This window comes from Pholis gunnellus (assembly GCF_910591455.1).
Source record: "Pholis gunnellus genome assembly, chromosome: 6".
Classification (NCBI taxonomy): domain Eukaryota; kingdom Metazoa; phylum Chordata; class Actinopteri; order Perciformes; family Pholidae; genus Pholis; species Pholis gunnellus.
Window position 1 is genome coordinate 1,622,341 of NC_136532.1, and position 27,562 is coordinate 1,649,902.

Below are 27,562 nucleotides of genomic sequence, written 5' to 3' on the forward strand. Positions count from 1 at the left end.
TGGGACTGAAACTTAATTTTTATTTCAGGTTAAATGAAAATGGTTCCATTAGTTTTCAGTGACGGAATGTGAAAAGTGAAACAGTGACTTCTGAATGCAGATGAATATTTATACACTCTGAGAAGATGAAATACCTTAAATGAAGTTCTAGGTTATTTGTATTTTTTCTCATCGGTGAGTTTTTGTTTCTGTATGTAGAAGCCTGCTGGGACGTCTGTGTTTCACCTGTATTTCAATGTTGTTTTTATATTTATTCACTGTTTTAGCATATTTATTTATTTATGTGCAATACACCTATCACCTCTCTAAACTTTGAGAACTAACTCAAATTTTTTGAATTAATTCAATACGATAGAAACCAAATGTGGCTTTTGTGAAAGTTAATTTTGCATCGCAGCTGCCTGAAAGAAAATCACAGACACACAATAAAAAACATAAAATAGTAAATACTGGTAAACTCAAAGGAATGTGGACCCTTTAAATCCCAAGAAAGGTGGCAGAATTTAAAAAGTTGGGAGCAAAACAAAAGAAGCTCAAAATATTTACACGCACATGATCAGTTCAAAGTAACAATGACAAAATAGAGACGAGGACATTCATTTGTGCACATCGCTGTTGAAACGAACACTGTTTTATGATTTAATTGTTGAGATGTGTATAGTTCTTTAATAACTCCAAAATGCAGTCATTACTCTAAATAAAGGGTTAGGTGTTCTTTTTCTTTGTTCCTGAAAAACTGATATGTTTCAGGTGGGTTTTCAGTGTCATTCCAGACAAATATAACTGCAAATATACATGATAATAATATAATAATATTTGATAAATAACTTGAGATGAGACCATGAAATATGAGCGTTGTGAACCTCAACTGTTTCTGTAAATTACAGTTTCTGTTCAACTCTTCAAAGTCTACAAGACAACTTTATATCTCCTTGTGTATTTCATGTGTCCCATCTTTTATGAAGCGATGTCCACCGGTTTGTTTAAGAGCAGATAGAAAAGGCAGAAAACACGTTGGTCGCTGGTGACAAACAAACCTCACACACAGAACAGAAGGAAGAGAGGATAAGACACTTTAGGTCGAGTAACATAAAAACATGCTGTACATTCCATCCTGTGAGTCAAACTATGAATCATCTGTACACAAAACGTCAAAGCAAAGAGTCTACGAGAAGCAAGGAGACTTTCCACTACCCTCCAAAAAACACATCTAGCATATCTGCACCGCCTCGGTAGAGACGAGTTCAGCCGTGGTGTCGTGGTGTCGTGTGTGGGTGCAGTACAGGAGAGGAGATTGATGCCACGAGGGCTTCGGGGTCCAAGTCCAGCTTCTTGTCCCAGACAGACCAAATACTCCCGGACACAGGTGGAAGGGTTTTCCGGGGCAGACGACTCAGCTTGCAGTCGCTTCGGATTTTGGCGGCGGCTCCAGACTCTCGCCGACTTCTCCCAACTCGTCCAGCAGCTCTGTGAACGCTGGCCGTCTGAAGGACTCCACCTGATTGGAGGAAAGGAGAGTGGCTCTGTGAGGCGGGGTCTACTTCTGGGGAAGTAGTTTTGACTGCACTGCGCGATCACACTGATGCTCGTGTTGCTGGACATTCGTAGGAGAATGCACGAGAAATGAGATATAACTTGATGAGGATTAATGAGGATACGCTGTATTATGTCGTCATGGTTACCTGTTATGGGCTTGAGACTCAAAGTTTTAAGAGAAAGAGTGCAAGTTTGGGAATAACCAACTTTGATTTTGATAACTTTTTAAGTTTAAAATGATAAAATAACTTAGAATAAAAAATGTATAAGTAATTTATAAATACATATACACATATAGAGTAGATGTACTTATATATGCCATTAAATAGCAGGACAAAACACATGTTCTATGTCTATATTTGGTAACACTTCCAACATTAATACCAGGCTTTTACCTTTTGATTAACATTGCATTTTTGTTCAACAAGGCGTAATGCAGACCTTGTTTTTGTTTTACTCTTGTATTTTCATATGTAAGCTCTTCCGTCTACCTACCATACAGCAGCTGGCTGCTAACTCCAGGAGACGCTGAGGACAGTCATTCACCAGCTCCCTGAACAAGTTCACATCCAGCCCATAGTCCTGAAAGGCAGCAACAAATTGCAAAGCAGCGTGAGCACAACTAGAGAGCACATTTCACTGCACCAACCAAAGATGTGTCCAGTTCAACACATCCAAGTGCTGGAACTTGGATCTTCAATTTCATATCATATTATTGTTTAGGTTTTAAACCTCATTTATGTCACCGTGAGGTCTGGGACACTAAAATGAGGCTTTTGTTGTTTGTCATGCTTTTCTCCTGTAATAAATTATCCTAAAATCTTTGAATCCTTTACACACAAAACAATGAATTGAATATTACCAGTGCAGCCTTAGTATCAGCTAAATACATGGCACACCATTTATATGAATTATAATATGCCAATGTGAGGTCCCTTCTGCTGTCATAAAGGCTTTCTAATGCATCGCTACCTGTGTCCTGGGTAGGATCTCTGGGTCGGCAGGGATCCGGGCCAGGATCTCACAGAGCACGATGCCGAAGGAGAAAACATCCACCTGGAACAAGTAACATATGATGCAATGACTGAGGTCGGCCTCAAACCAATCCCGAACAAACTGGTTGCTTTGAAAACCAGCAAAAATATACTTCTATTGAATAATATAACTAATAAGACATGTAACACAATGTAGCAACTATTTTGATAACATAACTGATCATTTGAGGGTTATTGGATTGTTTGGAGCTTGGAGACACGTTGGAGACACATTTTTCAGTTTTCTTTGCCAAAGAACTAATCAAGAAGATAAGCAGTAGATAATTGACATTGAAAAACAATCATTAATCTATCATTAAATGAAATTCATTCTACAAGACTGTTATGTATATTTTAAGACTTGATACCTGTTCACATGACTATATAAGAACAATGTTGTAAATTCACTAGTGAACATTTAATCGAACATTAAACATTCATATTTATCTCACTTTCTGTCCATCAATGTGACTTCCATGTTTCCAAGGTTTGTAACAAATGATGTCGACACGTTAATGAGCATCCAGCTGAAATAGGAGGGAGTTTGTGTGTCTGTTACTTTGCGGTCGTACGGCTCTCCTCGGAGCATCTCAGGGGCCATCCAGAAAGCCGAGCCCACCAGTGACAGCTTCCTGCCGGGGTCTTTGACTGGCAGCTCCACCACTTCCCTGGCCAGGCCGAAGTCAGTGACCAGGGCCTCCCGACCCCGAGACGTCACCCTGATCAGACAGTTCTGGACAAACACGGACAGGAGAGAAGAAAAGAATAATAGTAATGCAACTGCAATGTTATAGTGTACCAACAGGGGGCAGTGTGAGGTTTGATATATGCCGAAGTAGGGAGCATCAGCAGTTCATCTTTTGTCCATGTTGTCTGTAATAGTCCTGATCTTTAAATGGGCGTCCATTGCATTGTTAGCAAGTGAACATCCATCTGCTCTTTAGCCTCGGCTCTTATCAGCCGGCTCAAAGGATCTGTTTCCAGTACACTAAATAATTCACCCAGACCCAATGTGGAGGAATCCATTGGGCTGCCTGTGTGCTACTGTACAGGGTAGCCGCCATCACACTGACTGGCCAGCTGTTATCAGATTTGTAATAAAATATATATATAGCATATCTCCCAATGGTTTAATTGGCGTAATTTTGATTTAAATGTATCTCATTTTTTTGATTTTTTTAAACCACTCCCCCTTTTTCGCCCCCCTACACAATCACACTTAAACACACATAAAATCCTATAAAACACGCTGCCCAGCCCTTTCTCCAATACCCCCCCCCCCCACCACACACACACACACACACACACACACACACACACACACACACACACACACACACAGACACTCTCTAGGATCAAACCTTTGCTTTTCCTTTGACACTGTACTCCAATGCATGCTCTGCCCTGTGTTAATCCTGTCATGTTCCCAATATTCTGTTGTCTTACTGAATAAAATACAATGAAAAAAAGAAAAAGATTTGTAATCTCTGTGGAAAAAGATGAAGCGTGGGTCACAGACTCCTCAGGCCGAGAGCTGGAGGTGTGATGAGAGGCAGACGGGAGCACGGTGGTTACATAACAAAGGTGGGTGGCCCCCAAGTGTGTGTATGAGTGTATAATGTATGTGTGGGATGTTGATTGCGTGTGCATCACTCTCATTACTATAGAAAGGGGCACAAAATACAAGTCTTTGACAGAAAATGTAATTTGTGTGTCTGCACGTATTTGTAAATCTTAAAGGTTCTCTGTGTGGAAGCGACGTCTCTGCATCTCGCTCCCATTGCACCAGAAGCCTTTTTCCATCCAGGAGCCTGTCATTACGAGACTCTCCTGGGAATAAAAAAACAACGTCCCAGTCCCACACTTCCACTCCAAATTTAGCCCTGTCCCTCTCTGCCAGCGAAAGCAACAGTGTTGGGGGAACCGAAATGGAACGCGTTAGCAGATATGGAGAGAAAAGGCGCTAATTAAAAAGGGGCCTCAACTTTTCTGGGAGCTTAAACTCTGATTTGAGTTATCTTGCAGAGTTACTGAGGCATATTCACAATGGCTGCATTGTTTTGGGGGGGCTTTTTATTGTAATTTGCCTTTTGGACATCCTAAAATATTGGCGCCAGAGGCTTCACATGTTCAGCTAATGGAGTTGCAGTGGATGACTTAAACTTTCTTTACCCAAAAAGTGTAATGTAAAGAACAGAGTTCTCCCAACGTTTAGTCTGGGATGAATTTGCATCATCCCAGTATGATTTAATGCAAAAAAGTAAGGTATCAAACATTACTACTTTGCAGTTAAATATTTAACATTTATTCCAACACGAAAAAAAGCAGTAAATAACATCTTATTTGTGTCACCCTCAGGCAATTCAGTATAATATATATATAAAACACACACGTACATATATAGACATATATAGATATAAGCTATGATGAGTTTTCACTGTGAATTTACCATCTCAATTAAATGTTGATGCCTCACCAAGTTAAGAAGAAAAGATGTTCACTTTGTCTAATATGTAGCTTGACAGAGTTCTCATGTTTCCTTACCTCCTCATCCCTCACTCCCTAACTGTCCATGCTGGATCTGTCCCCGTTGTTTTAAGTTATTAGCATGACTGCATCCAGCTAGCCAAACCTGTCAGCTAGTAGAGACGCATGTACTGCTTCCCTTTCCCGCTAGTCTGCTGTCTGATTGTGAGGTCAGGCTGATTTGGGATCAGCTCTTTCACTGTAGTTTCTCCTCAAACTTCTCCTCTCATACGGGTTTTGGAGGAGTAGTGCTCGCGCTGGCGCTGGCGCTGGCGCTGGCGCTCGCCTGTAGAGACTCCTGACGAGAACGCGCAGCTTGGGGCCAAATCGTTTTGGCCCCACTCTGAATCTATTTGAGGACGCTGATTGGCTAAATTGTATGTCACTCATTTTTATCTTTAATCAGCAATTGGCTAAACTGCTTCATAGACCCGCCTCGGTGGGGCCGAATGCCCCACTGGCTGGGCGTTCTGAGACGTGCACACAACGCTGCATACAAAATCCGCTTCAAAATAAAAACACAGGATTTTTTTTTCTTCTTTTTTTTGGGGCGGGAGCTCAAGGTGGGGCCAGGCCCCATGGCCCTCTATTGACCAGCCGCCAGTGGTCAATATTCATGGCGGGAAATGATGCCCTCAGGACGGGAAAGTTGCCCAGCAGGAAATAGCTAGCAGCCACAGTCTTCATGTGGTTCAAGGGTCAACATCTATTATTAGCCTAGACCCCTATTTTTTATTTCAACAGTTTTTGAAATTGGTCCAGTATTGATGGAGAATGCTGCAGCCTCTAAACTAGTGGAAACGTAATGTACATCCAACTAAAGTTATTGTTTTTGTCACTGACAGGTTCAGATTGTTATACGTGTCATCTTGGAAAGAACCCTACAGAGAAATAGAACGTTTTTCTTTACCTTCTGCTTGATCCAGGATGTCATTGTGTCTAACCAAATATCGCTCGTTCTGAAATCTCCTGTCGCATCCACATTGTGGAAATCAGCTAAATATTCAGACCTGTCATTGAAAATCTTATAAATAACACTAGGCTACACTTTCTCGACAACACGACAAACTCTGGCAACACCGGCTGTCCTCTCCGCTCAACTATCACTCACGTTTCCACCATCTTCTGGCAACAAGTCACATGACAACAACAACAAACGGAAAGCTTTTATTTCTCTGTTGTGTCATTTCCATAATGTTGTCAGACACTTATAACAACAATCAGAGGCAGTCAGTGGTAAAAACAAGCACTTTCAGTGGACACACATTGACGGTGAGGAGTTAACTCGAGCGATTACATTGCAGCCTGTTTAGCAGCTGCAGCGTTCTCCTTCAATACTGGACCCATTTCAATGGTCCCTATTGATTTCGATTGCACTGCAGTTGGATTCTCACAAGATCATACGAGCATCACAGGATCGCATGTAACGAGAAAATCCAGAACATGGACCAATCAGCGTCCTGCGAGGAGCCAACTGGCAGCTGTGGGCGTGGCTTAAGCGTGTGCAAGACGACACAGGGAGGAGACTACTCGCTCTAAACGACGATGGTTAGCTTAGATGCTGCAACAGTCATCAATTATATCAAAACTGGAGAGTTTCATTGAAACGTGGTTGAAAGAAGAGCAAAGAACGACACTGAAGGCTTTCCTTGATGGAAAATATGTTTTTGCTCTCCTCCCGACTGGCTTCGGAAAGAGTTTGATTGATAGATGGTTCACCCAATCACCTGCCAAGTAGCGTTTGAAAGTGCCTGCCCTTTTTTCCGAACAGTTTCCAATGGCGGCTTCTCAGATGGTTCTGTGTAACCAACCATCTAGTGGGTCAGGTTACCTGTTAGTCACTTAGACATAAAGACATGGGTAATATGGGTCCTGGTTAAAATAAAATGAATTAATGCTGCATTAAATGATAGTTTTTGAAATACATAACATCTGCATTTATCCGGACTCATGTTTCTGACCGCCTGGTAAATCTACGTCCAGTATTCACTCTGTGTTTTAGTCTTCACCAACTTAGCCTGTTTAACTGCATTAGTTTTGTGACTTTGTTCCCCAGCTAGTCGCTAACTCCGTCAGGATGATTCCTTAAATTATCACCAGCCACCTGGGACCGACATTATGGATGGATCAATCCAGTCTCTGTAGCCAGAGTGTGACGAAAATCAACTTTGGCCTCCGCGTCGATAAAGAACAGGGGACAGAGCCAAATGAGTTGCCTCGGAGTGACGCGCGTGGTGAGAGCCCCCTCATGTTCTCACACCAATCCACGACTTATGTGTGCAGCAACAGCGGTTTAGTTAGCAACCATCTATTAGCATGACAATAGAGCGAATGGCTCTTTGCATTGCTGGCTGTTTCTTCTGTGAAGCCTGGCAACCGGAAGAGACAGACAGCACCTACGCAGAGCGCGCGTGCACACACACACACACACACACACACACACACACACACACACATACACACATACAGGCGTACCCACGCATGAGAATGTGGATGAGGATCTGAAACCCTGCATGATTGTTACAGTTAACAGTAAAATGTGTTTTACTGTATTAAAAGTAAAAATACTGAATATAGAGAACAACAGTTATTTTAGAATACACCCTAATCTTTGTCAGTTTATTGTTTTTTCAACATGACAATAAAACGATCAAACTATTAAATGTAACTAGTATCGAGAGATAGAAATCTGTTCATTCTTTGTGCTGTTTTTCTTTTTTTTTTAATGGTCGACTTTGTAAGTTAAGGTGTGCCTTACTTTGCTTATTTGACTATTTTACTGTCATTGTGTAAACTTTGGCACTCATTTGGTTTTCCTTTGGGACAAGCCCAAAGCATTTGGGAGTTAAAGAGACTCCAAACAAACCACAAATTACATTTGTTGGGAAGAAAATGTGTCCTGGGAGGAACTGGGCTCGCTTAAACCACGGTCTTCCAGCTTTGCCACCGGGTCTTTCAAATCTACATGATCCCTCATCAATGGTCCATGAAGCTCGGACAGAGCCACCGCCTGCCCTCCTTCCAGCGAAGTAGACTCCTTGTGGCGACAAGAACTAAGGGGAAAGTTTTTTTCTTGTTTCAGCCAATAATCCAAATTCTGAACTACCAAAACGTACAAAGGCTCTGTACCTTCAACGTGATCAATAAACCCTCTCAGCTCTACTTCTTCGTCCTTGACGCTACAGTGACTCACTATCGCATCTGGAGGTACAAGTGGTGTTACAAGAGAGTAGGCTAGCTGGTTAGCATCTCTTCATACACGTAACGACAAAACGTCAAACCCTGTAACCTCTTCACATTCTGTCAATAATGTTAGTTCATTTTTGAATGGGTCTCTACATGGTGAGTAGCTACAACAGATTAACCTGCTGAATTTGAACCTAACTGCTGTTAAAGCTCTCATTAGGTGCATAACTGATAAAAGCTGAGTCTAAATATGATACAATTGATCTGCAATGCAGCCTTCCATACAACACTAAGAAACAAATCCAGGACGGCTTGATAAAATATGGCATCCTTTAATCATCTTGGACCTGAGAGATCACAGCCACTAGTTTTGGGCCTGTCATGGGAATGACTGATTTTGTACATGTAAATAGTTGCACATCATTATGTGTATATGCATATGGCTGGGTGAAGTAAATATGGGAAAGGTGTTCAATGTAACTAAATAATTTATTTTCAAAGTGATACTATATTCTAATTGTGCTTCATGTGTTCCTATTCTTCTTTATTTCTTCATACTACACATAAAATATATTTTCAAATTTAAATTTAATATTCTTTTCCATTACTTTTTTTCTTTACTTAGTTATTTAGGTTTATCAATTTGGAAGTACTTTTATTTGTTTAAAAATGACGTGTCTTCCATAAAAGATGGATTCATGAGTGATTAATGGCATTAGAAGACATGCGACAAAATATTTTTTGGATTCTTGTTATGCCTTTTATTAGATAGGTAATTAGGTGAGAAAGAGATGGGGAATGACATGCAACAATGGTTCACTGTCGGACCCTTTTCCTAGGCCATTGGTTGGTTCCACTAGTTAGATGTTTCAGACTACAGAACCGTAAATGTTTAAGTGACGCATTTCTTGGAATTATAGCACTTAGAAGTTCTCTGTTCTCAAGTTCTCGAGCTCTCACCAGTGGTCTTATATTTTGGCTGCTGAGCATTTAAGTATCAACTACAGTGCATCCCGCTGTGAGGTCAGCGTGGAGGTGGTTGAAGTGAAACTTTGGACCGCTGCAGCGGTAAGTAACAGGAGAGAGTGGGACAGGAGGCCGAGGGTCTTACCTTGGAGTTGAGGTCTCTGTGGTAAATGTTCTTGTAGTGCAGGTAGATCATTCCTCTGCTTATATCGCAAGCCAGGTCCACCTTCTCTCTCCAGCACAGGGGAACATCTTTCCTGACCAGAAGCTCCTCAAGACAGCCACCATTCACATACTGAAACAGCCAACATAGACCAGGTTACACAGTGTCACAAAACACATGAATCCAAACTGAGCAGTAAAACTGTAATAATGCATTTGTTGGATTCCATACACTAATATGAATATCGGTGGACAGCACAAAAATATCAGTTTACGTGAACGTATAATTTCCTCTCATATACAGTCTGACATTACTCTGAAGCAATGAACCCTGGTTACACAATAAACGCTCACCATTTCTTTATCACTATCAACTCCTATCAGTGTAATCTGTTGTGTTTTTCCACACTCAGAACAAAGCCAGCCTGCGAGCAATGCACACCCATCATGACTCACAAGGTGCAAAAGTTTAAAAAAAAGAAGGTGTGGGACTCACCTCTAAGATTGGATAAAGTTTGTCTTCTTTGACACAGATTCCCAGATATCTAGAAAGAGAGGAAATGTGTTTATTACTTGTCCCGTAACTTCTTAATTGAGTTTCTCAAGAAAATCTAGAATGTATTATGTTAGCATGCTAACCCGCTGAACTAAAATGGCGAACACGGTAAATATCATCCTAGCTTGGCATTAGCATTAGTGCTGGGCAACGATTAAAATTTGTTATCACAATTAATCGCATGATTTTTCTGCGATTAATTGCGATTAATCGCATTGTAATGCGCAAAATTCAATAATTAATTCAAAAGTAGTGTATTGCGCACTTTTATTTTAAAAGTACTGCTATATGAATAAAAGTGCAACAACATTTGATTTGCAAATACTTTAAACCAGTGGTGGCCGTCAGGGCCTGCAAAGCCTTCTCTGCTCGCCTAAACAGAATCACAAAGTTAAAGCTATTTTATAATTTAATATTTTTTCTTAAATACACTACATGTATCATAATTTATAAAAATATTTTTCACATTATTTTATCTTCTCATTGCACAGCTACTGTCTTCCTCAGTTGCTCTGCTTCCAGTGCAGCTTGTTTTAAGTAGAGCTTTTATCCAATCAGATTTCACCTCTGTGTCTCTAGGTAAGAAGAGAGGCCCCAGGCCTGCAGACTCACAAGTGATCCCTTTGCAGTTTAAGTGAATGGGGACGATATTGTTGATTGTCATAGTGTTCAACCAATCAGATCTTTAGTTTGACATGTTGGGCGTATTCTTTGACGTGCCAGAACTGCTAGCTGGCCTATAAGCATGTCAGCATTACGTGAAGCTTAGTTTGCAGGAGCAGCTCTACAGTGAGATGCAGCGTGCGCTGTGATTGGTCAGTGGGCGAGTACGTGACTATTGTGAAACGAAACTTACAGCAGAGTCGGAGTAGTAAGAGTTCAAATTGAAAGATATGGAAGAAATTATGATATTTTTAGCATTTTGCTTGGTGTAGATTATTTATTTTTTACCTAGCTTTGTTTTTTAACACTCAATGGCTGAAATTGGAAAAGAAACAGATTTGTGAGTTGGGATTTAACTGTGGGATTACACTCTTTGTCAAAAGAAAAGAGGATGTGATCAGCATTTGGTAAGTCAACTGGTTTGTTTTTTTACATCTAATATCTGAATGGCCCTTGAGTGTGTAGCAGAATGCATGTTGCTGCTGTTGTTTTTCTGTTAAGCTAGTTAGCCTAGCCTCCCAGAACACTTGCGGAGCCCCAGCTGTTTTTGTTCCGGTTCAGAGGTCACACAGACCGCTGTCTCCTAGTGAGCACAGAAAACATGATATTTCCTACAATTTAAGCTTCTGCATTTTCCAAATGTACTAGTATTATTCAAATGTATTGTTCGGTTTGTAAGCCTCGTACCAAACGGTTTAATATGAATACGTAACGTTATATAGTTACAGCCCAAGAAACGAATAATAACCCTAGCTGTGGCGCCATCATGTGGTATTTCAGCGGTGAAGGCCCAAGTATAAAATGCACGGCCCACCACTTAAACAAATAAGGTTATTTTTAAAGCAGTATTCTCTTTACACAGTAGCTGTTATAATGCAGTTATAATGATTCTGATAATAGCTATTCAGCCGGTGTGTAAGAGATGCAATTTGAAATATACACCTTGAAAACTGCAAACCTATCTATGTCATGTTTTTATGTTTGTTAAATTCTCAGTAGCGATAACTAAATGATATGCTTATTATACATATTCCAAACAAAACAACTTTAAAAACTAAAAATAAATAATTTAACTTAAATGAATCATTTCTTTTTTGCTTTTTTTGGTATTTTGGTCAGACACATATGCAACGCTGATTACCGTAATATGTGTGGTATTTGTTATACATGTACGTTGGTACATAGAGAGTGATAAGAAGCTGTACAGGGAGGGACTTAGGACCCAGGGGAATGTAGGTGAAGGAAACAGGAAGAGACGGAAGAGACGCCACACTAACAGCTGTTCACCGCTTGCTGCCGGACAGTTCTTGTGTTAAAAATGTCCGCTTAATAAAAAAATAAAAACTGCATTAACGTGCGATAAAATAATTGTTGCCGTTAATTAAGACTGTGGAGTGGAAAAAGAGAGAGTATATGTGTGGGAAAGTGTCGAGCCTGTAAAAACGGAGAAGAGAAAATGCAGCTTTTTTTGCTTGAGTAGAATTGAACCCTTTGGACAAAGCACAAAAGCTCCAGTAAGAAGAGGGTGACGGGTGGACTGTTACCTGACGATGTTGGGGTGGGAGAGTTTCTGCAGCAGGCTGATCTCCCGTACGATGCTGTCTTGGTCCACGTCGTTTTTGTAGATCTTCACCACCGTCACCTTGCGACTGGTGCTGTGAATCACCTGAAGGACATTGGCGTCCATTAAAGGCAGAGATAGTGGAAGCGGCAATAGCAGCAGTTGGGGCAGCAGAGATGGGGAGGCATTAGGAGTTATATAAGGTCTCATCTGAAGATGAGCATTGCGCCCCCACGGTCTACAAAGCCGTTGGGCCAATCACAGAATGGCAAGAATGTCCCAATTAGTGGGTGGAACAAAGCAAGCTTTGATGGCAGCTCATATGTAGGCCGGCAACAAGGCAACACAGGCGAGAGGACGGAGGGAATACCTTATAGACTTTGGAGAAGAAGCCACTCCCGATCAGCTCGGCAGTGAAGTTCTCCCAGAACTCCAGCTTGCGGACAGCAGTGCGGAGCTTCTGCCAGCGGTCCACATGGTAGTACTTGTCCGAGGACTCACCGTACAGGATGGGACTGGTGGGGTCCGGGGACACGTCCACATCACACATCCTGGAGATGTCCGCTGGGAAAGTAGAGACAAATAGACACAGGTTAGGCTGAAGATGCGAAAATGGTTACATTTTTGAGCTGGATTTATTCAGTTAGTCCATTTCTTATGACAAAGGACCAGTTGTTTCGAAACCTGTACCGTTTTGACTCCCAGGTTCAGTTTCTTTAGGCACATGTGAACACAGCAATCGCATTCGGACACTTGACAAAACAAGTGGGCTGATATCTAGAGATGATGGTCTTGAATGGCCTCTACTCTTACTCTGGAGCGTTTCGTTTACAGCAAGAATGCAATCCATCCAAAACAACCAGGCCTATAAATATAATCAAATCAGGTTTAGCTGATGCTCCATCTTAAAAACAATTTTCATGCAAGTATGTGGCAGTATGCACACATCAAAGCCCATCTCTTGAGGAGGCATGTGTTCTAATAAAATGCAATAGGGCATCGTTTTCTAGTTGTTAAATTAACAAAATATCCTGGTAATTTAATGAACACTGCTAAACTAATCACATAAAGGCAATGAGAACAATTAGCAACACACACCGCTGGTGCTCCATAATGAAGAAAAACAAAAGAAAGAGGAAACGCTTTGAGGCAAATCTTCCCGCTAAATTTTCTGACCAATGAGAGAACAGTTTGTCCAAAACTTTTTGAACCGCTTTTGAATGTTGCTGTGTGAACACAAACAAACTGAGCGGAAAATGCAACAAATAAGTCCATGAATAAGAAACAAAGCAGATAAACTGCAGGTCTAGAAACACCAAGAGGCACAATCCTAAATGTTCAGTTCAGGGGGCAACCTCCGGTTCTGCAGAGTGAATCCGATGCGGAAGTGTCTTAAAACTTGCATTGTCTTTACTGACCAGCAGGGTGCGACTCCTCCAGTTGCAAAAAGAAGTTTGATTGTCTATGAGAAAATAACTCTACTTCTCTCTTGATTTATTACCACAGTAAACATTGTAAACATGAGTTTATGGTCTCAATCTCTAGTTTCAAGTCTTCTTCAATACAGCATGATGTTCATTTAGTAAATGATGGTCCATTTAGAGTCAAACAGACCATAAAGCAGAGTATGCTTTAGAGCGGGCTTACTGTGATTGACAGGCCACTGCCTCTATCAGAGCCGTGTACTCCGTTTCTACATCATTCTTCCGCATTTCAAATATGGTAACTTCCGTACATTGGTTGCAAAAACAACAACATGGCGACGGCCTTAATCCAAGATGGCAAAATCGCCGAACTCGAGGCTTCATAACGGCAGTCCATAAACCAATGCATGATGTCACAATGACTATGTCCACTCCTTTTACACAGTCTAGGGTTCAGAATTGAGCCATGTAGAATGATGCAAATGTATGTTTTGGTTACTTTGAACAAATAGGGAGTATCTTACGCAGCTGACAATAACTGCTGATGAAGCTCGTGAACTCCGAATCAAACTGATCAAATATGAATTTAGATTCTGTTACTGTATTGGCTTTTTTGGGCCTTAAATGTTTTTAGAAACATTTTTTTGTTACTGTTTAGCTGAAAAATGAGAAAGTTTGTGACCCGACTGCCATGTTGAAAACCAAGCACCGGCCACCCTAGCAAACTGTTCTTGGTGAGGCACTGTATTTGGAACATGATGGTTTTTTTATGTAATATTCCAATGCTTTGAGCACCAAAAAAAATTCTAATGCTCAGAGATTTTGGGCTAGTGACTGGCGCTATGACTTATTATTTGTAATTCAACTATCGTTCCGACGTAGGAAGAGAAATACATGTTTGACTGTAGGCTTTATTTTTTACAGAATCCTAAAATCACAGTCTAAAGTTGAATGGAAAATGGAATTGAAAAAATAGTGAGCTCTTCTGAAATGCCTATCATGACAGCAAACCATCCAAGACATACCTCTTACCATGTACTCTTAAAACTATGGTATAGCTGCATACTGGTATATATGAACTCACCAATATCTAAGATTATTTCATTGCACACTGCTGCTAAACTGATCATGCCAACACAAAAGACTGTGACAGCCAAAAGGGCAATTTAACAGCATGGAAGCGATCCTGGATGAAAGAGGAGCTCACAAAAGGTCTAATTTCACTCTTCCACTTATTAACTGCATGGAGGAGGGAGAGTGCCTACACTTTACAGAGTGAAACAAAGATGGTGAATAATGAGTGGCTTAAAATAGAGGCAGGACTGACGGATAACAAGGCTGGACACTGAACTCAGACATTGTCCAGAGCGGTCAAGAGAGCTGTTTGTCATCAAGAGAAGGTATCATCTCATCTCTGATGAGAGCTTACACAAAACACATATTGTGTGTATAGAATAGAAGAGACCGATTCAAGTAAATGTGTCGTAAGAGATTGCATTCAATTATCTCTTTTTTTGCCACAATTCCTCATTATTTTTCTTCATAACACAGTACATGTTGAAAAGATCGGGGTTTGGGTCAGGCTGGTTTCATCCAGCATTTGTAGCAATACCAACGAAAAATGATGCGCCGTAATTTGTAGATATCCCACAATTTCTTTCCGCAGGTTATCTATGTAATCTTGAATGAGGACATATAAAGGACCCTAAGGCATGGATGGTTTGAACAAACAGCAATCTTCTAGCCAGGAGACCGCTGTTCGTTCCCCATGTGAAACGAGAAGTCAATGTTGATGTTTTTGTTACGTAACTTGCGTACGTCAGTAATTCCGTGGTTATTTTAACCCAAACGAGGATCTGTTCCTAAACCTAACCTAGTAGTTTTGTTGCCTAACTAAGTTTCAAGACAAGACGAAAGTTTATTTTGAAAAGACCGTATGCATGTAACGAGTGGAAATTGACACGTGTAGGAAAAAACACAAATATGATTAATAACTTTTTGTAGGATATCATAGAAACGTATGAGGATGAGTTGTTCTGGTCAAAATAAGTATGTCTGTTACGTAAAATAAGTACGCAGAGTTAAGTAACAAAAGTACGGTAAAATAAGAAACTGTTGACTTGTGACACGAACAGCGGTCTCCTTAGTGAAAGTCCTGTGTTTGTTTGACCCAAACATCCACCCTGACCTCCTACCCGAAGCAGACTTTCTCACGTTTTATTCTAACATGAGAAACGTTAGAATTGACCGTCTAACCGTCTAATATTGCCACAGATGGGTTTATATTGGAGTTAGTTGAAAGCCCACTGTGTCTCATACGTATCGTAAAGGATGCTTCGTGCGTATTGTTGACAAGTTAGGAGTGAGAATGGGTTGTGCAAGGATTCCCCAAGTCACTGTAGCATCTCATAAACTTCCGTTCACACAGGGAGACCGCTTCACTGCTCTCTATTCCCCAAAACAAGGGGTAGTCCTGACCTAATTCCAGCCACAGAGGACAACACTGAAGGTCAGAGTTTGTTTTGCCACGAAGAGGGCCTCCCTCGCCGTTACAGTGACGACAGTGGAAAGCACACGCCGACACGCTAACACAATCGGCAGGCTTTTTTGTGAATCAAGCTGGGGGGAAATCAGACCCGTCTATTCATTCTGCTCTTTTGTTCATTCGGCTTCAGACTAAACAATCGGCGCACTCTCAGCTCTATTAGTGTCTCAATCCTTCATCCTTCTCTTTGTCAATAGTATTTTAAAGCTGTTTTTTATCACCACTTTGGAAGCTGAAATGTCATGCCCCCCAAACGTGTGAAATGCATTCTCATCAGCTGGTAACAATATCTAATAAAGCTGAAACAAATATCTAAAATTGTATGCAACATGCTAGCAAACAGTTAGCACAACCAACAGAAGAGCAACATTAGTACTAATTGGAGTCGTGTCCCTGGCTACCAATATTCACTCGTCTTTGAGCTCTGTTTTTGGTCTCCACCTATTCCGAAGAAATATATCTGGCTCTTTAGCTGCTAAATGCTAAAGAACCTGTGGATATTAGCTATAGTTGTCTGTCCGCCGTTTGGGTAGGTAGTATGAAAACAGATGCCGCATCTGAAAACAGTGCTGATGAGAGAGGTGAGACTGAGCCAAAACTAAAAGGCTGTAAAACCAAAACACACTAAAAACGCTTTGTAATTTGAAGCTCTCCCACAACATTTTTTTGTGTTAACCACCTAATTATGAACTAGGACGTATAAAGACCGCTTTATCACACACCATGCGGGTGGGAGGGGCGATGGATGGTCCAAGCTGTATGTTCCCCTTGTGAAACGAGAAGTGAATGTTGATGTTTCTGTCACGTAACTTCTGTACTATAGTAGCGGAGCTTCCGTTGGTTATTCTCACCCAAAAGGCGATCTATCCCTAAACCTAACGAAGTCTTTTCTGTGAAGACAGAAGTTTATTTTGAAAAGACTGTATGCATGTAACGAGCTAAAAGTTTCGTAGGGAAACGCACGAAAAATGAGGGGTAACTTTGGTAGTATATCCTATGAACCTTTGTATGAGGATACGTTGAATTGGGAGTTCTCCCACCTCTATTACAAATCAGATATACGTATCTCACGTCTCATTATTGAATGATGCTTCCTGCAATAATGTACCCATGTTGACAGAAGTTTTCACTGTTCAGTTTTACAAGTTCTGGAGTTTGTGTTGCCTTTCCCGTTTCCTCAATTTCTCTATTCCAGATTCCTTTTCCCACTTTGTCTGCTTTTCTCTCGCTCCCTCTCTCTTTCCTCATCCACAGTTATCTCCATCCAAAGGCTGGCTGTACAGCACAGGCTGTAGAAAAACATGGATATCCCATCTGTTATGTCATTCTGCATTCGGAACATTTTGAAGCCTGCAGTTTGGGTTTACCACTTGTCATGATCTTCTTTTAGACAAGATAATAAGAATCTGGCCGCACATATCAGCAGCTCCATACTGCCGGGATTTAAAGCGGTACGTACCATCAACAATGATTCATTTGGCTGCTGTGTTGACAGCTCTGACTCAGATTTCTCGCGTGTGAGCCAAGTCGTGATTCTTCAGCAGTTTTGTGTTCTTTTTCCTGACATGGGAAGGTTACACAAGCAGCACGCAGGAAATATGTCCGTTCCACGGTGAAGAGCCGTTATCACAACCCGCTGTGAGTTTGACCCGCTTCTGACCATACACACCGCCAACAGGATATCAGGTTTGGCCATCGCCATGCTGACGACCTGCCGGCTGAAGGAATGCTGCTCATGAAGGTCTCACAGTAAAAATCTTTTCGCACCAAAGCAGGATCCCCCCCCCCCCCAGAGTTCCGCCTCTGTCAACAAGGATATGTGTGTCGTGTCTGTTTATACACTTAGACCAATGACTGTGTCACCTTACAAAAATTGTGCAAGTAACCGCAACTCAATCGGCTTTTTTCTACACCAAATTGGTACTAATATACAATCTAACATTCCATGGAACATATGCTGTCACTCACAGAAGGATGGTCATTTCCAGGAGCATGACATATTGCTAACAGGAAATGAATGCCAACAAAGTCAAGAAATTCAAATGTATTCAGACTCAGGGTGTGGGTTACAGCATCTCTCTGCGCCCCAGTGACTTCAAGCGTAAAGTATGTACAATGTGGGCAACTAGGCCACAGCAGAGCATTAATCTGCCTTTCACAGCCCTCCAGTCACGTCAATTTTTGGCTGCTTAAATTGAGCACTTAAACTGCCCTGAGCCAAGTCACGATAGCTGTTAATCGCTTTATGGATTTTCCAAAGCGAGGTGACGCAGGCCCCGCAGCACTGCCTCAGTGTGCAAGGCTTCTGAAGGAAGAGAATGGCGGACGGGGATCGGACTGGTCGACCACGCATAGCCCACAGTAACAATGAGTTACGCCACTGTTGCAGAACATGAGCAACATGTTTACACATCAGGGCACGAAGGATTCAGTGCTCCTTTTCATACTAATATACTTTATAAGTTAGAACACTATCCCACAGAAGGCACACATATAAAACCTAAAGAAAATGCAGATTTAGCATTCCATACTGGGTTCTTGATTAAAATTAGGGGTCATCCAGCATTTTTACTATTATCAAAATCACTATTAAAAAAAAAGTATGATAGTCGATAAAATGAATATTTGCCACAGCTGGGAAAAGAGGAACGTTCCGGTGAGCGTGTCAAATGTGAGACAGCAGATATGGCTTTAGTTGCAATAAAGAATCACAGACCCATACGTTGAAGTTTCAAAAACAACCAGTGGTTCCACTGGTAACTTTCTGCTTTTAGTAAAAGTAGTTACTGAATGCAACTTCCGATCTATGAGTACAAGAACTGTTAGGAAAGGAAGAGGGAGAGAGACGGCATCTGGACACGGGCGAAACATGTGAACTGAAACCAGATTATCATATCTTATCAAGTAGATCAAATATAATGACCTGCCGATGTGCATTCAACCTGCGTTGGACCAGTTCATGTTCCAACCCTGTTAGTAGAGAGTCCAGTCTGCAGTGCAGTTCATACACTTCACTGACAAACCAGAGAACTGTACAACAACAATTGGCTTCACGATCAAAGAAAGTTTTTGTTATCACGTCTACACGTCTATGACACTAAGATTTACATTTTTAAATTGTATATTGGTTCCAAATATTGTTCTCCTTGATTATTATCAGTAACAGACATGAAAAGAAACATACTGGTCGACCCCTAATTAAAATGGTTCAATGAAGGTGTTATTGCATCTGAAGCCTGCCATAAGCACAATCAGTGCACACTAAATACTAATGCACAATAATGAAAGTAGGTTATGTATGAGCAGCAAAAGGTACTTAAAGATGCTTTTTTTGTCCACTGCCTGAATGACTGCCTATTTACAGTACATTTAGCAGACATTCATTTGTGTGAGTTTTGTTTCTCACCTGACTTGCAATATTATAATACTCCTATTTTAGCTCTGCTTTGGTCTCCACCTACTCTATTTTTCCACTCCTTAGCTGTTGTCAATGTTTCACTATGTTCCCCCGCTAATCACTTTGCTGTTTGGTGTGAATCAGGTTCAGTAATGTACAGTTGGCTTATCACTGAAAACAACTGGTGGATCAGAGTGGTGAGAATAAACCAAAACAATAAACCAAATAATGAGAAGAAGCTAAAACGATGTGGGAATAAATCGCTGTGGGTTCGTCACTATGAGCAACTCTTTTCACATTAGTCGTTTTATCTATTGTTAATATAAAAATAGTAGTGCAGTGCAGCTTTACATATTAAAATCTCAAGCTGACATTATGCAGAATGGCCCCTTAAGAAAGATATAATATAAATGTATATATAATATGATATATTATTAATTTATCTGGTCGAGATGGATTTACCTAACTATTTTACAAATCTATAAATAGTGCAGTAATGCACTTTTCACCACTGCCAGTTTTCATACTTTTTACATTTGCCTAAGTTTGAGTTTATATACTTCTCATGCATACGTATTTCAAGTCTTGCAATGCATCATAAGCACTTTAGTGTAAGTGTAATCTGTTCATATTTCCAACCGTCGGTGCAATTTTGTTCATACAGCACTGCTTATTTAGTATTCTCTTTCCTGCTGGTGTAAAAAGTACATTTGCCCACAGGAGCTGGCACCATTATTGAAGCTTTCTAGTATAATGTCGAACACATCATCGACTAAGAAAACATACAGTGTAACAAAACTTTCAGTCATCATGATTTTGCGTCACAGCAGCTTTACTCTGTTTTCTGTCAAAGCACTCTCATCAGTGTGTCCTTCTGAGTCGTATTGACATGAGCTTGGAGGTGGTGCAACAGCGTCAACAGGCTACATATCAATGACACACAACAATACGTAGGTGGAGCCATTCGGCATGCTGCATCTTCATGCTGGACATCATCCAAAAATCTTACTGTATTACTAATTCGGCAGACAGCTTTGAAAATAGCAATCCTCATGCCTTGAGCCTGTTGCGGTGTCCAACTCTGTGTATGAGGATCGATGGGAGCTTCTACTACAGATCAGTAACTATAAATCCATTCCTCACTAATGCAATATTGTCCTGGTCTGGTAAACAGTATGCATAATAACTCTTGGTATGTTCTGATTCTGATTATTAAGCCTGAGTTTGTTGCCTTGGAAATCTTGTTTGTGTGAACAAACATGCACTAAATTTGGCCATGATGTTTTCATACTTATACAGTTATGGGTTATACAGTATGGGATGGGTCAACGGATCCTCACACGACTTGTATGATATCTTATGAAAAGTTTCTTCTCATTTAAGTCCAGCGACACGTGTCAATTTATGCGTGTTATCATGCATACAAACTTTTCAAAATAAACTTCTATCTTCCCAGGAAACAACCCAGTTACGTTTAGGCAACAAAAGTACTTGGTTAGGTTTGATAAAAGATTACCGTTTGGGTTAAAATAACTACAGAAGTGCAATTACTAAAGTTCGCAAGTTAAGTGACAAATAAATCAACGTTGACTTTTACATGGGGAACGAACAGCAGTGTCTCTTGCTGTCTTTATACTTTGTCGTTGATGATTACGTGGATAACATACAAATAATTTCGTGAGAAATTACAAATTACAGCGCATTCTTTTTCAAACCCAGCTTATAAAAGGACCAAGGTTTGCTGGAAGATTTGTGCAGCTCAGTTATGTATTTGTTTAATTATTATAGAAGACAACAGGCTGAATAGAAGGATATAACAATTCAAAAATTAATAGTTCAACATTTTGGGAAAATGTGCTTATTCATTTTCTTGCTGAAGGTTTTGTGAGAAGATTGATACCACACCATTTAATTGTATAGTTAAAAATATGCTTAAGTTAACAATGTGTTAACTTGAAAGGTCTTTGTGTTAAACTAACTGGCTGCTTGCATTTACTTCATATTTATAGTTTAGACATGTGAGTTCAGTGTGGAAAATGAGTTCCATTTGAAATCTTTTTAACCTAGAACATATATTTAAATGGTGCCAGTTCATTAAAGCTCTTTAACTGTTCTGCTCGCTTGGAGGTCTTTCCTTGGAACAATCGCTTGTCACTCAGGAACTGATACATTATACAACATTTTGTCTTCTATGTCTTTCAGTTCCACTGCCCTCATTCACTATCTTCATTTGCTGTGCTTGAACTCAGGTTACACTGTTTGGTTAGCCACACCAGGTAACTCACAATGTCTTGTTTTACTTTCTGTCTCTTTATACTCCATTATACATCAAATTATCAAACCAAACAAATCAATTGGAGAATGAAGAGTGCACAATTTTTACTAAATCGACTGCAAGTCATGAGCGTCATGAGGATGGAAACAGAAAGCTGCAATGTGGTCATGGCTGTAATGTGCTCTGCACTAGGGTACACCGCCTAATACCATAGTGAAGTGGTAATGTGGTTACTGTTGCCTCTCCAACCCCAAGCTCCAAGGAAGAAGACTTCACATCAGTGATCTCTGACAAGTGATGTGTTCAGGGCCTGTATGAAAAATATTAGATGGTGGTGTGGGTTAAGGGATAGTAAAGGAAGAGGGTTATGTATTTTTCCTTTTTGTTTTATAGAAGATAGTCTTAATATTTAGGAACATCAGGGATGGTTTTTTTCAACTTTTTACTCATCCCTAATTTCAGATATATTTAGAAAAAGATGTAATGATTACATCAATAATATATATTCTGTGTGCAATTTTGGAGTTCTCTAGCTCTAGAATATTTGCTTGGAGGTGCTGCTTGTGCCAATTCCACTAATGTAGGTTTAATAAACTGTTCTTTTAGCAGCTCTTGGTTTAACAATAGTCTACAAGCTCTATGAAGAAGATTTTATACCTAGTTATTTTATCAGCTTATTACTGTATACGGTTTTGTTTGATTTTATGATGGCTTGATATATCAATGCTTGTTTTTCACTGCTCCTGTAATGTATTAGGAACCGCCTTGAGTGCTTTGAAAGGTGGCTATAAATAAAGCATTTTTATCATTATTATCACGGTTCATTGAGATAAATGCTAACGTCAGCATTTATCAGGTATAGTCTTGACCATAATCACCATCTAATTATGGTGTAGCAGCATGCTAACATTTGCTAATTACTCCAATGTACAGCAGTGGCTAATGGGAAAGTCATTAGTTGGGCAGGTATTTGGTCGTAAACAAAAGTCTTGGACAAACTAAAATGTGTTGACATGATGATGGCTGGTGATTAAGATACACAAAATGGTGTGCCAATCCATTTGGGTAGATGTTGAGATATTCCACAAGACTGTGGGTATAAGTCTGCCGTTGGCTGTGTATCGCACACGACATTCCCGTATTTTCCAGGGGCACCGCTGCTGGTTCCAGAACTTAGCGCTGCCAAAGACGATTCTGATTGGTGTTACAAAGAATGGGACATGACCTTTAACCACCAAATCAGATCTTTAAGTCAAAAAGAAACATGGCTTGCATTTACATTTTTGCTTAGCACTAGGTTCAGAATAACAGCCTAAGGCCTATATTAATATGACATGTTAACAGGAGCGCTCAGCTAAGACAAGCTGGCTCTTAAAGTCACACTGACGTTGGTCATATGGACATGTCATCAAAGATATGGTACCGTCCAACAACATATTTTCAGGTGCTTCCTACAGCTGTTAGATCACCAATCACTTAACTTAAAAAGCCCTCAATAATGTCTATGGGAGTTAAATGAATTGCTCATGAACTGAAATTGAATTAGTGAATAACTTAAAAGGCATTAGTTCAAGACTGCCTCGAGCGTTATTGCTTGACTGTACAAATATGTGTGAGATTCTTTGGTCTGTGTTTCTTCTGTGAAGAAAAACACAGTTTGAGAACAACATGTTGCTTGTAGAGAGGGGCGAGTGGGCTGAAAACAGTGTTAGGGGTCATGCAAAACGTGGAAGCAGCACAATGTATCTCTGTCCCTTTTTCTACTGCCTACTCCCCCCACCACCACCACCACTGAACTCAGCCAGTGTTTGAGCCGTTTGTCAAGTTCATGCTATGTGGAAAAATGTGTCTGTGCACCAAAAAGACAACCAACAAACATTCCTGAATGTAGCATTTGAGGCATGTCAAAGTCAACATCCAATGGCAGGCAGCACCGTAGCTGTAATACTGGTGGTAGCTGGTATCAACCTGGGCCCACTACAGTTTGTAATGTGATGTAAGAAAAAAATCAAAAGGCAAAAAGTGAGAGATGCTCTCACTTTTGTGTTCACTGACCCAGAACACAGGACCCCCACCCCCACACCTGTTAACAACTCGTCTACAAACAGTAGTTTTGAAAATGCCCTAAGACTCAGGTTAATACTTTCCATCTCACGCTCAGAAAGAAAGTGAAAAAGTCTGGCCTACTTCCAAAAAAATGCTGACCTGTGAATTTAAAGCTACCTTATAAGTGTGTTTGATGGGTAAATGAGAGGGCACTGCCCTATAGAGCATACTGTCAACCACCCCACTATTAAGGTCGGGGTGATGTGTCTGCAGCGGGTTACTCCCAAACTCCTCATGGAAAATAAAGAACACAAACGGGTGCACAGAGCGACATCACAAAGATACTGAGGATCGGTCTATATGGTGAGATTATTCTCAGCGTGGCGAGCGCTTAAGGCTGAGAGGCTGGCGGTGATCGCTGCGATCCCTCCAACCCGGGGTGTGGGGGGGGGGGGGGGGACTCCCCGTCGGATCCTTCGCATCGGCATCAAATGCAGGAGAAAAAGTGCGAAGAGGATTGGTTAGGATTCCCTCTCTTCCCCTCCCTGTATCCATCCACTGCACAGACTCACACAACAACAGTCTGCAAATAAATCCAACTGCCTGTCCTTGGTGAGCAGCGGAGGCGGACGACACACATCGCTCGCCAAGAACTGTTTTCAAAGGCCTGCTGCAAACGACACAGCCAGAGCAAACATGAACATTGCAGCTTAGTAGCCTAGCTTCCAAGGCATTTAACAGTAGCATGAAGGTAAATAAGAAAGTCTATAAATGATTTAGCTAGTGATCATTACAATGTAAACAACAACCAAACAGAGATACAAATATATTACATTTTCACAAACCTTTTTTCATTAATTGCCTCAAGTAATCAGTTTGATATCATTTAGTATTATATAAGCCTGAGTTTTTTTTTCCATAATATATGTATTCTCCAGAGTTGTTTTTGTGCTCAAGCGGCAAAAATGAATAATGTTTTGATTTATTATATTTACATGTGGTTCTCCTTATCTATTTCTCAGATGCAGGTGTTTGCTTTGGCCTGGCATCAGCACAGCCTCACACCTCTTTGTGCTTCTGCTGTGGCTGTATTTCTATATCAAACATTTGGACAAAGTGCTTGCTGCACACGTTACGTTAGTCATACTGACTGCGTACCAGTACCCATAGTACCATGGTACTTAGTATGCCCCGAACAGATTTCCCAATACATAGTACGTCAAATGCAATATGCTAAAAATTCCAGGATGTTCTACTACACCCGATCGCATTTTGCAGAATGCAAGCCAGCATGTTTGTCTGGCTAAGAGGGTAAAACTTCAAGGTATGTTATGTTATGTATGCAACAGTACATACTTTTTAAGGGCAGCTGCAGTATGTACTAAAAGTAAATGCGATTTGGAATGCAGCTTGAGTGTCAGGATCTCCCTAGTTTTTCCATCAGCCTGCTGATGCCTCACATCTTATTGCCTGTATCCTCAATTTTTTCAGTTCGGCTGCTTATAAAAACATAATTCTGGGTTATTTACCCTGTTGGTATTGCATCCCACCACACAGCAGCTTTTTCGGGATTTTTCTGTTGTTTGCTAGCAGACTAAAGTGACAAGGAGGAACCTTCACACAATATAAAGACAGGGGAGAAGGATGAATTGTGTTCCCTTCCTGTGTGGGCGGGACTTAATTGTGCTCAGTCGCAAAAAATGTGTTATTATAAAATAAAACTTGACTTGATATGAAAGTGTCGTTTTGCATATGGCATGAAATGAAATAAAAATACTACTTAAAAAAAGACCCCTTTGAATTTAAAAAAGTCTGTTATTACATACAAATCATATCCAATAAAACTACTTTGAAAATGTATGATGACATAGCATTTCATAATAATCACTTGAGTTTTAAATAATTTATTGAACTACGTCACAAATTGTTGGTTCATTTAGACCATTTATTCCTAAAATATTTGATTGATTTATTATTAAACACTCCAGGGTTCCATGTATCTACTGATGCAGAAATACATTCTCTGAACATTTATAAGAGGTAAAAAGGAAAGACACCTACAGCCTGTGCAGGATGTGTTCGACATGGTGGGCAGGTAACGGGACACTTCTCTTTGAACGTGTTCGGAGAGGCAGGATGCTGAGTGAAGCTCTTTCTATTTCAGAACAATGCAGAGCTGCACACAATGACTGTACGGCAGATTCACCTGCTTAAAGCCACAGTTAGTCAGAGGCACAACGGCACACAGGAGGTGAAGATTCAACACTAACTGCTACAATGGATGTGAGACACTGACATGAAACAAACGCAGCGGTGCACAGATCACAGGTCAAGACGGGCGACAGAGTTGTGGTTTCTCAGTTCGGTGCCAGATAACTTGAGTTTGTCACCTACTTGCTTCTGAGTGAGACTGCATATCACACACAGATATAAGTCACCAAAAAAGCCCTTTCTATGGTAATAACACAATCCTTTAAATGTATGCATTCAATGTAAACAATATGAATAACAGTTAAAAAAAGGAATTTGAATCTTTCAATACTTACTCCATTGATTTAATAAGCTATTCATATGCATCCTGTGGACGGTGGGACAAACGCAGAAGTCTCTGTGCAGAAACTGAGGAGGAACCACATACATGCGACAAGAGATGAGCAAAAGCACAGACACGGGACTTTCCACACAAAAAAACAACACGTACAGTTACATGGGCTGTCAGGCAAGCAACATTGAAAACTAACATGCAGACTGATTGGTAGACTTCAATTTCAGATATCGGAAATACACATACATACACATTCCCATAACCAATTTAGCAGTTTTCAGAAACCACCCATATTCCTGCGCTTGAATACCACCCAGCCCCATGTTTGCTATGTGTCAGTTAATTAAACACTAATTTGTCATTCATGGTTTTTGGTCACTTTGATGCAGCACAACACGCTGTAAACACTCACTAACACGTCGTGTTGCTGACGATTTAACGAATGTATCAGTTTTCAACTGAATCTTAGTCATTATTCGCTTTTCTTTTTCCTTAGAATAATCAGGCTGTTTAGCTAATAAATGCTCCACTATGTTCAGCAGCTAGTTGCTAACTTCGTTCGTCTGATGTTTGATGCATTTTTCACCTTTTTTTTAAAACTGAGAACTGCCTCCTGGAAATTACCTTAAATCCATTGTCTTTGTTGTATAGGTTTATGTTCATATATATATATGCTTTTGGATATATATTTATATTTGTATTGTACATAGTCGTTATATGTTTATATTTACATCATTTTTTATATTTTACGCATACATGGCCAATAAAGCTGATTCTGATTGTGAAACACATTGATTAGAGTGGTGGTTTCCAGCAGCTAGTGAGCCTTCACATTTATTCTGGGACCCCTTTGGTGGTTCCCAATCCCTAAATTGGGAACCACTGAGTATGACCTAATTTTTTTACCTGCAGATATTACTGTCATTTTACCATTCACCTTCTGGAGTAATATCACTGAACAGACTCACATGTTTATATCAAATCTTCCTACAGAAAGACACGTCATTTTAAAACTTTCTACCAACGAAGAAGAGAACAAGCAAACAGTATACTCACATAAACTTAGTCCCAGTGTGTTTGCCGCTATAAAAAACAACAACAAAAAACGTCTTCACAGGTGTAGCCTACACTGTCGCTGAA

At 40.4% G+C, this 27,562-nt stretch overlaps 1 protein-coding gene across 1 annotated transcript; it reads right to left on the reverse strand.

Moving 5' to 3' along the window:
• On the reverse strand, positions 1–27,562 carry LOC306697710 (dual specificity testis-specific protein kinase 1). Its single transcript, XM_079161739.1, has 10 exons — positions 27,479–27,562; positions 26,424–26,496; positions 12,561–12,754; positions 12,174–12,295; positions 9,907–9,955; positions 9,394–9,543; positions 3,130–3,303; positions 2,509–2,592; positions 2,032–2,118; positions 1–1,498 (listed from the first exon to the last, which is right to left on the reverse strand). The coding sequence occupies exons 2-10, from the start codon at positions 26,452–26,454 to the stop codon at positions 1,394–1,396; spliced, it is 996 nt and encodes a 331-aa protein (XP_079017865.1). The 5' UTR covers positions 26,455–26,496; positions 27,479–27,562; the 3' UTR covers positions 1–1,393.